The sequence below is a fragment of the Dermacentor andersoni genome, chromosome 5, assembly GCF_023375885.2.
Source record: "Dermacentor andersoni chromosome 5, qqDerAnde1_hic_scaffold, whole genome shotgun sequence".
Taxonomy (NCBI): domain Eukaryota; kingdom Metazoa; phylum Arthropoda; class Arachnida; order Ixodida; family Ixodidae; genus Dermacentor; species Dermacentor andersoni.
In genome coordinates, this window is record NC_092818.1 from 155,726,527 (window position 1) to 155,738,913 (window position 12,387).

A 12,387-nucleotide genomic window follows, 5' to 3' on the forward strand; every position below is an offset into this window, starting at 1 on the left:
TAACATAAAGAGCAGAAACTTGGAGGTTAACAAAAGCGCTCAAGAACATGTTTACAACGAAGCGAAGTGTGATGGAACAAAAACATTAAGCGTAGCATTAAGAAACAGGAAAAGAGAGGTGTGGATCAGAGAGCAAACGGAAATAGCTTATATTCTAGTTGGCATTATGAGAAAAAAAATGGAGCTGGGTAGGCCATGTAATGCATAGGACAGATAGCCAGTGGACCGTTAGAGTTACAGTATGGGTACCAAGGAAAGTAAAGTGTAGTCAAGGATGGCAGAAAATGAGGTGGGTGATGAAATATGGAAATTTGCAGGAGCAAGGTCGGAATCAGCCAGCATAAGACGCGGGTAACTGGAGATCGCTGGGAGAAGCCTTCGTCCTGCAGTGAATATTATAATAAGCTGATGATGAACTTTATAACACTGTACATCGCATCAGTGGTGCGAACAGCGTGTGTGTGTGACCAAGAGAACCAATTCTTTGCTTTAAAATGATAAATCTATATGCAACCTAGGCACAAAGAGGATGTGCTTAGGCTGGTTATTGCAGTGTATCATCCTAAAGATTAAACATTCCACTTGCTTTACTTGTCTCACCCAGCAATAATGTCTACAGTACACTCACTCACTGTACACTCACTGTAATATTGCATTTTATCCTTTCTTAATCAATAAATATCTAAAAAAGAAGTACTCAGCAACTTGTAAGCAATCCAAGGGCATCATCAATCCGTGGCAAGGATATGTCTCGATCTTATTAAACCCTTAACTGTTTTATTAGTTTGACAATTTGTATGGCCAAGCTGCTTATATTTTCAAAATCTGATACTGAATATATTTCTTCTAAAATGCTAGTTTTCGATGCTGAAAAAAAAAATTTAAGCACATACTAAGTTAAATTAGCATAATAAAGTTTATTATTGCCCATTATAAAGGAGGCCAGATGCCTGCTGGTAATCAACAATAAAAAACGGAGAAAGAGCGCAGTTCAGAAAGTTATAGTATTATTCTGACAATGCCTTACCGGGGACGCCCAGAAACCAAAACCAAGGAGTATTCATGGGGATGTCGTTCATGTCGATGCACTGCAAATGATGTGCACTGGCAATAGTGTCTTCTGAGCAATCTTCTTCATCTGATGAATTGCTAATTTCGAAGTCGTCGCTATCACTTTCGTTTCCAGAAATGAAGTAAATTTTCGTGTCTGAATCATTATCATCCGAAGAGCTGGATGACGGCAAAAGGCTTCTTTTCTGCGACAACAGAGCAGCAACCGCTGTACGCCATTTTGGAAACACGAGTTGCCGACAAATAAGTGCGTAACGGTGGTTGAAAAAAAAAAAAAAGAAATTACCTGCCAAGTGCTGCCATCTGCAAAGCGCCACACCAACTAGCCCACAAACGAGCATGTCTCATCCAAAACAGCAGACGAGCTACACTCATCTAGAACGGTTTTGGGACAGTTGAGCAAAGACGAGCTTTGTTCATCCGAAATGATTAAGCGGTTAAGGCACTGGTAATCCACGCAGAAAGCGGATGGAGCCATTCCTTTTTTTAGATCATTGTCATCATCAGTACTTTATTATTATTATTATTATTATTATTATTATTATTATTATTATTATTATTATTATTATTATTATTAATAAAGGGCAAATCAGACATCCACCCATTTGTAGCAATTGCTACAAAGAAAACCCATACGGGTTCCTCAGAAGAAAAGCCTCACTGTTGAAGAAAAATTCGTCCTGGTGCGGGACGAATTATTAATATTATTAGATTATTATTAAATAAACCTTTAATTTGCATTTCAGGTGTTTTATCTATGTTAAGCAACTTCACATCATGGATGTCTTAATTGGACAGTGGTTATTTATGCCAGCTCCAAGCATGTGTAAAAGGATACAAGCAAGCGAGCATGCAAACAAAGCATCGGTGTGAAGTAGTCTTGCAACGTGATCCATTGACGTGACGTGAAGCTGCATGGTCTCAATTGCACAAACAAAGCAGGCCTGGTGTGTGTACCCGTCTGAAGGGTGTCGACTGTGCAACGCAGTCCTTTTCCTATATCTTAGCCAATCACGATGAATGATTGCTCACAAAGTTCATTCTTGAACATTCCCTGGTGTGCATAAGATGAGTAAATTGCTGGCATTTTCCATCATGTCACCTATAATGTTATAATAGTGGTGATCACATGCATTATTCAAGTATACACATGACGATCCGACAAGCAAAAGGATTTGCCTTGTACATGCATTGACCACAGATCTATGACTAAGAGCTACAACATAAAAGTATAAGCCTTTCCTAAAAAGCGTTGGTAGTGTGCCTGCTTTTTACAGAAAAATACCTGTTTCATTCTCTCCAGTAATCTGCATCACTGGCGGTACTTATTGGTGCGACTTCATGTTCTGTATTGCAGTCACTGAAATTGCATCTGGTGAGTATGGCAACCTAAACAAGCAGTTGGCAAAATCATTCACACCAGACTATTCAGAGGAGGTCAATGAAAAGAAGCTGGACCATCCTGTACTCACAGAGTATGGAGGCAAGATCATGAACAAGAAGGTGGGTTGTTGTCCATTTGCAAAGGCTACTGCTTCTGCAAACAGGCAGTCAGTAACAAAAGTTAACAATGTCCAAGTAATTCAGTCTTCTCAACCACTTTGCTGGTGTTTGTAATTAAATCACATTCCTAAGCAAAGAGGTGGGGAGCGTAGCTTCTGAAATCATTTTGTCACGTTGGCGGGGTGGCTCCGTGTACAGTATCCTACATGGGTCGTACACACACCGCCTTTATGAAAGGGAATGCACAAGTGTGCGGCCTGCACTTTTTGGCGGCTGCTTATGGCACCAGCAGCAGGTGACCAGGAATGGCTCGACAGCTACTAGAGCCAGCAGTTGGCAACCAAAAGAAATACGAACGCCAAGCAACGGCTACAGTCAAGTAAAGAAAGCTCAGAGTTCGCACCCGTAGCTGCTGCTAGCATCTGTAAAGCTTCTTACATGCTTGCCAAGGTTGACGACTGGGCATGTTGGTATAGCATATTAGAGGTTGGATTGCGCAACATTTTGACGAGACACACAGAAGAGACACACACCACAGAGCGCTACTTGCAACTATTGTTTTATTCCCTTGTCAGTGGAATAAATACAGGAAGATACTCAAGGGGGAGGGTGGTAGCGACAAAAAAAAAAAATAGATAAATAAATAAATAAATAATTAAACAAAAAACAAATAGTTTTGACAAACATTGCCATCTGCCAATGCCAAGCCGGCTTTGTCATGTGATCGTTTTTGCTGCACTTGACATGTCGAGTGTCGAGTGCAGCAAAAACGATCACATGACAAAGCCGGCTTGGCATTGGTAGATGGCAATGTTTGTCAAAACTTTTTTTTTTTTTTTGTTGCTACCGCCCTTCCCCCGAGTATCTTCCTGTATTTATTGCACTGACAAGGGAATAAAACGATAGTTGCAAGTAGCGCTCTGTGGTGTGTGTCTCTTCTGTGTGTCTCATCAAAATGTTGCGCAATCCAACCTCTAATATTCTTGCATGCTCTTAGTGGTGGCTTCATAAGCAGCCGCTACAGATCATAGGCCACATGCTTGTGCATTCCCTTTCATGAAGGTGACGTGTGTATTTCTCAAATAAAGAACTCATGGCTGAAGAACACTGATCACAGCTGCCTAATGGTTTCCGAACCATTCTGGCTGTAGTGAACAACACTGCACTTTAGAAAGTAGTTGGGAGCTTCTAGTTGTGTCCTCGCTGTCTAGATACACTTGAACTTGTAAATTGAAGATCAGTTTTTGCATGTCCTAGGGGGGTCTATAAGTAAAATATATTACAATAAAACTTTGTATTCATATAGGACTGCGCTCACATATTTATTAATTTAGACTTTCAATACTTATTGCATGTACTATTTACAAAACAAAAAACAAATCTACGTATGACCTAGAGGGAATCTGAAATGGAAACAATAAATAGTATTGTCAACCTATTTGCTAGAAAGGCAATATGGAAACGAATGAAAAAGCTTTAGCTATAGCAAACAAATCTTCCACTGGCTTGAGTTTTGTAATGCTATAAATACCATTGATAAATAGTGTTTCTGTGGTGTGCCTCTTAACAGTCAGCTGTAAGTGCTCACATATTTTTTGCACTGCTAACCTGCCACCGCTTTCATATATTTCATTGCACTTGCCGCATGGCGCAATACGGAAGTCACATACTTTATCATTTAATTTTGAAGCATCTGATGTGTCCCATGGCAATACACTTTCATTTCCGTTATTCCTGCAGGAAAAAGCTGAAGAGATGGAGTTGCACCGGATGCACGTCAACTACTTCCACCAGTTTGTCGTGCTTGTCAAGCGGTGCTTCTTGTGTGTGATCAGAAACAAGGTATCATTAATAACCTATCTTAAGCCCTAGTGATTCATCGTTTTAGAGACTATTTTTGTTACCTTTCAAGTGCAGTAGAACCTCGTTTATACGTTCTGAAAAGAAAAGAACTCGAGGAAAAACGTACTAACCGGGGAAACGAATGATCCGAAGTAACTAAAAATTTGACAGACTCAACTTTGTTGACATATTACGTAATGCAAAGCGTCGTAATATGTCAAGTCGTAATATGCACAAGACGCCAACGCGCGTCGAGCTGATTGTGCTCCGTCGGCCCGAGACACGTCTTGTTGTTTTCCTATTGCGTTGTGTTTTAAGAGGGCTACGGAAAATGGAGACGAAACCGAGCTGGTGAGACGGATGCCGCCAAAGGGAATCGTGACGCCCAAATCGTGCCGCCTGCAGCAGCTAGGGAACAGCGGCGCGTTTGTATTATCGCCTACTAAAAGCGCGCAGTACGCTACCAATGGCACTACGCGCCATGCGCCGTAAAACAGATAGGCGAAGATGTTTATCGCAGTAGGTTTGGTGGCAACAGCTGCGAATGCGGCGTGCGACGACCCGGGTGGAGATTTGCTGGTACCGGAATAAGAAACCGCGCGCCGTCATTTTCACGTGAGACAGGCGGCTATATAGTGTTCTCGATCGCACGCGCCTCGCGCCTTTTCTTGTTAACATGGCATCTAGCGGCCAAAAAACGTATACTATCGCAGTCTGCAGCAGGGAACGGCGGCGAGTTTCACTTATCGCCTATCAAAAACGTGCGCTACGCTTTCGACGGCACCACACGCTGTGAGAGATTGGCAAAGATGCTTGTCGCAATAGAATTGGCGGTGATAGCTGTGAATGCCACATGCGAAGTCCCCGGAGATTTGCTTGTACCAAAATGAGGAACTGAGTGCGCGCCGGCGTTTTCACGTGAGACGGGCGGGCGAGTATTGCGATGAAGCTGCCGCAGCGGGCATCTATACACTGTTCTCGATCGCACGCGCCTCACGCATTTTCTTATTTACATGGGATTTAACGGCCGGAAGACTTATCATACGATCGCACATTGGCAACTTACTGAACGTTTGTGCCGGAAAATCGTGTTTTCCTGGAACGTACGAACCGGTAAACAATGAGCTAACTCTGTTCAGTCATTTCTTGTGCTCTCGATTGCGAGCATTGGCGCCGAGAAAATGTCCGTAACGGGAACGTATCAATGAGGTACTACTGTATCTATTAATAGGTGGAATATACTATCTTGCACAGCAGTACATATTTTCATAAAACATATAGAGAATTATTGCAGGTAGGATACAGAGACCTTTCTGCCTTTCTGTAGGTATGATATAAATCACACTAAATGCTGCATTGCTAATAGAGCCTGGTATAAAGTAATAGCAAAATTAACCCATCCAATAATTGTGGATAGCGCACACAGTTTTAGTGTATGGCAGTGGAATTGTTGCAGATTCCTCAACAAAAAAGCATTGCTGCACCAATTAATCAGATCGATGGGGGTCAAACCAAAAGTAATTATGCTGCAGGAAACTTTAGCGGACAAAGTCAAGCTAACCGAGTACAAATTGGTATGTAGAGAAAAAGATTGCGGGAGGGGATTGGCAACCCTCGTTGACAAAAAGTTACCCTTTATCAAACATGATATCCATCTCGGATTAAGTAAAATCGAATATACCCTAGTAGTCGTACTCAAAAGGCACAAGGGCAGGGCGCAGAGTATCTTCTGCCTAAACATTTATAGCAGTCCCACCGACTAGAAACAAAACTTTAGGGCACTTTTCAACAAGGCAATCGCAAAAAGCTCCCCGCTCATCATCGGAGGGGACTTTAATGCCCCCTACCACGCGTGGGGATACGCTTGGAATACAAAAAAAGGTTATGGGACCTTGCCATGGACCATCATTGACATCATTGATATCAGACACATGCTGGCAGGCTGTCCTGCGACTCTCGCCGACCCAGAAGAAAAATGGCTTTACTGGCACAAAATGATATCAAGATCAACTACCAACTGTCCAGAGGGCACACGATGGCGCCATAAGGCTCGGCCTGACGGTGCCAACGTGAACGTGGCCTGCCTTGGACTGAAAAGACTGGGCTTCAGGACTCTTCATAAAAGTTTTGTGAATGAATGAATGAATGAATGAATGAATGAATGAATGAATGAATGAATGAATGAATGAATGAATGAATGAACTCTCCCAGCTAAATTAATTGCTTGTTCGCTCTCAAACTTCAGAAAACTGTAGCTATTCATGGCATAGTTTGTTGAATATCATGCTTAGAAGCAGTACCAACTTGCAACTTGTTTGATTCAGAACTGAAGTCAGAACTACATATTGTTTGCTGGGATGCTGGAACCAAAGTGGGGACTTATCCAATGGAAGAAATAGTGATGCTGTCTGTTTCCCAGAGGGTGACACCATTCTGCATTCTTTAGTTTCTGCAGTGACTATTTCACTCCCCTAGGAAAGATAAAACCAATATTCCTTTCACTGAAAAATAAAAGGAGTTATGCAACAGGTTACACAAAAAGGAGTCTAGATTAGTGGCAAGGAAACCTTGCATTTCGCAAAATTTACTGTGCCCCTAGTACTGTTTATGAAAAAAAGACACGTTGTGAGAACGCTTTGTGATGCAAGGCACTTGAACACCTTCGAAACAAACAGAAGAGGTAGACTATTTTTTCCATCTTCATTCACTTCTCACTGGCACAAGCCTCAACAGCGAATCGCTTGACGATTCCAAGATGTAGCATGCATTGTTGTCCCTATATCCAAGTCACCATGTGTTGTTTGACGTTTTGGCAGGTTGCCACGCTGCTGCGCCTGGTGGCATACATTTTCATAGCGGGCATGCTGACAGTGCTGTTCTATGATGTGGGCAACAGTGCCACCCGTGTAATCAGCAACTCCGCCCTTTTCCTGCTCTGCCTCACCATGGCCCTGTTCCAGTCGGCCATGCCAACCGTCCTCATCTGTGAGTGTCTGACTGCTGCTACTGGCACTGTTGGTGAATGCTTTAGATGCAGAACCTTTCCCTAGTGTCCACATAGTATTTGCATTTTTGTCCTCGTCACTCTGATTAAGGTCACTGTAGTAAAAAAAGGCTTCTCCAAGAGATCTACATTACTAATGCCTAATCCCTAAATTACTGAGTTAGAGACAGAAGAAGCATTCGCTTTCTTCTGGCTGCACTCTTCGCAATAGCATCGTCCCACTGCGGGTGACATTATCAGTTGCGGCGATGGAGTGGATGCAAAACCTTCGCAAGCTTAGCCTTGTACCGCCAATGTCATAAGATCGTTGTCCTGACTCGAAACCGTACCTTTGGTTGCGATGCTGAGATTAAACAAAAATGAAAATTACTTCTAACTAAAATTTATATCTTACACTTGCCCAATAATTCTGAAAATTTTATGGCCCCTTCCGTGTAAGAAAAATTCATCTGTGACATTTCTTATATGCATAAAAGGTGCAATTTAAATATAGTAAATATTCGATGTAATGAAGTAAAGTGCCAATTTTACCTTATCACATTCGGGTTTCACTGTACAATGATTTGGGCTCAAGGCAACACAAAAACAATTATGCTGCCATAGGGTTCAACATGCAACAGGCATGTAATTACTGAGGAATCAAAACTCCACTGCAGATAACATGATAAATGGAGAACTGAAGCAGTTAACGCATTTGATAGGCATTGATTAATGCGTCAAAAATCTAAGGTTTTGTCTGAATGAAAAAAATGGCGGAGCATGCATGACTCAGCATTTAGGAGCGCACCTGCATCTCTGGCAGTGATTATGATGATGATAATCATTATGACACCTACCCTCTCAGATAAAATGGCCAAGAGTTATTAGCCAAGTTTCCCTCCTTTGTTCGTGACTTCTTTTTTTATCCTCAATAAACAAAACCAGGGCAGTGCACAAGGTACAGGACCTTTACTACTAACAACAGGGCGAGGAGTTTTCATTTAAGGCATAGACGGAAACTGCGCAGGATTGGACAGACTGCAGCAGAGGCAGCTTTTCGGAGTAAAGGTGCCAACATCCCGTTTACAGTGCTATTTTAGTGACAACATTTGGTTTGAAGTGTGATTCTTCTTGCCTACTTCTGGCTTTGAGTGGTAGCACGTTTCTTGTAACCATTCTTCTCGTTTGTGCTTTTTTCTTTCTCTCTCTCTTCTACAGTTCCAACTGAGTTAAGTGTGCTGCTCAGAGAGCACAGAAACTGTTGGTACAGCCCATTCATGTACTACATAGCCAGGATAATTACCGAGCTTCCTTTTACGGTAAGTCCAGAGAAATTACTCTTGTCATATTTCCTTCTATTTAGGCCGGCAGCTTTATTTAACCGAAGCGCACATCTGCTTCAGAGCAACACCAGCAAGCAAATAGTATTCAAGGATAAGAAGTAAAAATAAAAAAAAAAATTCTTAATCGCATTATGTGGTTTACTGTATCTATGCAACACCTGGGCTATGAGAGACGCCGCAGTGAGGGGTTTTCAAATAATTTAGCTACCTTGGGTTTGGGGTGCACCTAAATCTAAGTACATACACGGGTACGTACAACTGGGAATTTGAACCCACAACCTCGTGCTTGGCAGCAGAACACCATAGCCACTGAATCATTGTAGCAGGCAAGCATGAGACGTACAGGATCCTGATATTGTCACCGGCAAGACATGCCCAGCTAAACTGTACTGCAAAACTGAATTGTCAGTCGGGACTGTCAATTTATTGTTACATGGCTTTGTATATTTCTGTGGTGCTGCATACAGTATATAATAGAACCAATTATGATATGACAAAGATGTTTTGTTCTCTTGGTTTCTTTTTTTTCTTTTTTTTTTTGTATAACTTCTGCATAGTAGGCCTCCTCAAACAGCTGAAAGCTTAATTAAAAACCTTGTATTTGAAGAGCGCATATACCAATATAGAATGAACTTTGGTCTGATAGTTCGTTGACTCTGCTACCACTGAGACAACGCAATACAGACAGCTTCAATTACCTTTAAGTCAATAATCCAGAGGACTAGGACAATTCAAATGTCTAGGACACTAAGCTGTGGAAGCATGCGCCCTTATCCTGCAGCATGTTTACGCTAAAGTGCTCTATCCAAAACTTTTATCCGACAAACAGGAGAAAGTGTGTCCTTCGTAATCACTGAAGCCAGCAGTTCCTATGCTGCCCAAGCGCTTCCTAGTCATGAGGATTTCCAATTGGACTACCAAGAATTCTCACTTAGTGCTCACCTACAAATGAGGTAGCATCAATCACGTCACTCATGGGTGCCTACAAAGGGCATGCCAGTTGCACTCTTCAGCTGTTCAATTTCACATTTCTGTGTGAAATTGCCTGGAATTAAATTGTAAAAATTAGCAGCATTAACCTTTTGCATTTCTGGAAATGGTTCCGAGCTCTTCAGGTGGTGTACTGCTTCAAGTTTTCCATTAGGATCAATTGCATTCACATGGCTCTTTTGCTTTAAAGGTTAATTACCATAATATCCCAAGAAATGCCCCACCTCTGAAAAAAAAAAAACACCCTTGTTTTTTGCATGATTTGCCTTTCTTTCCATAACACCGAAAGGTAGCCCACTTCTTCTAATCCCACTGCTCTGAAGGCGTGGCGCCGCTTCTGCTGCCACCAGTGGTGACAATGGTAAAACCGGGGTCAATTTCTACTAGCAGAGATAGGGAACAATGATCATTGGGAAGGATAGCCATCTTTGGCTCATACCCATTTGCTGAAATGGTGACCTTGGCAGAAACTAGGAACCACGGGAGATAATTGAACAATGCTGTACAATCCCTGAACTTGCAAAACTTGGTCACTTTGTCACGTAGCAGTAAGCATGTCAGGATGTGGCAGAGCTTCGTAATTGAAAAAAAGTGGAGGTGGTCCAATGGCACCGAAACACTGGCAGCAATGTGAGTAAGACCACCCATCAATTTGGGTTGGACCACAGGCATGTGTGGCTATGAAACTCAAGTGTGACAATAGAACAATGATGGTGACTGTTCTTTTTAAGGTTTTGACGAAGATTGAACAAACCTTCACAAACTTTGGCTAGTGGCTTTTTTTCTTTAACTTTCTTGATTTTACATCGAAAGTTAGCCTATTCCCTCTCTTCACCGATTTGCTCTAGATTTTAGGTAGGCTATCTCTAAATATTACAGTACTTTAATTTGCATAATTACTTGTTTAATTACCTTATAGAGTCATTTTCAAATGGTAAAAGCAAGCGCTGTGGTAAAAGCAATAAAGAGAAAATAATTATTTCACCCTTCCTATTTTTAAGTGTTTTCAGACCCATTTTGTGAAACAGCCAGTGTACATGTAACTTGTGGCGGTGGAAGTAAAAACGTTGAGACTTTGAGCCCGATAATTCAATTCAAATTGCTCACCCATGTGATTTCCACTTGAGATGAATTGCTGTGGATGGCCCAATTAAATATCAACTGGCATTTAAGGTTTCATTAGGGCGATATAGTGTTTCTGAAAACATATGAACATTGATCAAAAGACTCAATGGCTCCAAGTAATGTCAAAAGCTCAGAATTCTCAAGTCACCACGCTGTAACCTATGGGAATTGTGTGCATAGTGTCTATTAATCTGGTACAGGACTTCTGCATTCAACACCAAGACAGGTCAGGGTTGTTCACTGTGCCAAAAGTGGATTTACATGATATTGAGAAGACAGAAGACACGGGGTGCCGCATAATCAAATTGTGGTTTTGGCGCATAATACCCCATAATTCAATTACCTTGGTCATGGCCACAAAAAGTGCACCGCGGGCCGAGTGCAACATTTTTAATGCGAAAGCATTATATGCCCCATTACACGAAAATACGGCGTTGTCATCGGTGGTGTGACCGAAAGGTGGTACTAAAGATGGCTGGCGCCGTGCGTGAACAGTAAAAACCCGTAAAAAAATGCTCCAATTGACGTCAAATTTGTCAGGCAGGTTTCTCTAAACAAAGTAAACTAATGGAATTGAAAAGAAAATTTAGTACATTTCGGTCTGGGTAGGAATCGAACCTGGGTGCCCAGGGTACAAGACGAGCACGCTTTTCTGATGTCACGGTGGCTCCATGGTTATGGTTGACTAAAATTGTGCCCAGTGCGTGCATAATTGCGCACTTCACATCACTTCCTCCCTCATTGCCTCCCACGTGTCACTTGCTCTTCGGATTTTGTCAGTGCTGTGTCTACAGCAATGCACTCTCGACGGCGAATCATGAGCGTATAAAATGAGGCATGCCTAGTGCGTGCATCATGGCACACGTCACGTTGCTGCCTTCTGCGCGTCACTTGCTCTTTGGATTTCATTGGTGTTGTGTCTGTGCATTCGAAAGCATCTACTTCAGTGGAAGCTGTGAAACATGGTCGCCCACAGAAGCACGACTCGGAAGATGAAGCAAGGGAACACGAAGAACATCAATCGAAAGCATTTCACCTAAGCGATCATAATGCTTTCGCATTCCCACGCATAAGCAGCCTTAATTACTTCTGCTGAATTTCTTTTTATTTTTTTAGATCTTTGGCCCGCTTGCCATGATGTCCTTGCTGTACTGGACGACAGGACAGCCACAAGAGATGTGGCGTGCTGCAACTGTGGTCATGTTTGTCATCCAAGTGGGCTCTGTGTCCCAGGGGCTGGCTCTTGTGGTCTCGGCACTGAGCAGCATACAGGTAATGGACAGCACCAATGATAACAGGTTGTAATGCTAGCTAATCTCTTATGACAGTAGACAAGCATTGTTCAGTGTGTCCCATGATTAGCACATAATGGAACCTTTGACAAAATTGCTCATAATGGCATTCAAATATGACAGTAGCAACAGCAACCAATGGGAGCACACAGCTGTAGCAGGTATGGCGAAGCCCGCCTGTTTAAGAGTCCTCTACGTTATATGCCTGGTCACATAATGCATATTTATGACCCAGCAC

General features: G+C 42.2%; 1 protein-coding gene across 2 annotated transcripts in view; it reads left to right on the top strand.

Annotated features, from left to right (window-relative positions):
* Positions 1-12,387, top strand: part of LOC126531432 (ATP-binding cassette subfamily G member 4-like) — a 73,527-nt gene that overhangs the window by 48,996 nt on the left and 12,144 nt on the right. For both annotated transcript variants that reach the window (XM_050178953.3, XM_055071168.2), the window contains exons 8-12: positions 2,429-2,574; positions 4,315-4,416; positions 7,233-7,401; positions 8,618-8,718; positions 11,974-12,129. In XM_050178953.3, the coding sequence (XP_050034910.2) occupies positions 2,429-2,574; positions 4,315-4,416; positions 7,233-7,401; positions 8,618-8,718; positions 11,974-12,129 (674 nt within the window). The remainder of the gene's footprint in view (positions 1-2,428; positions 2,575-4,314; positions 4,417-7,232; positions 7,402-8,617; positions 8,719-11,973; positions 12,130-12,387) is intronic.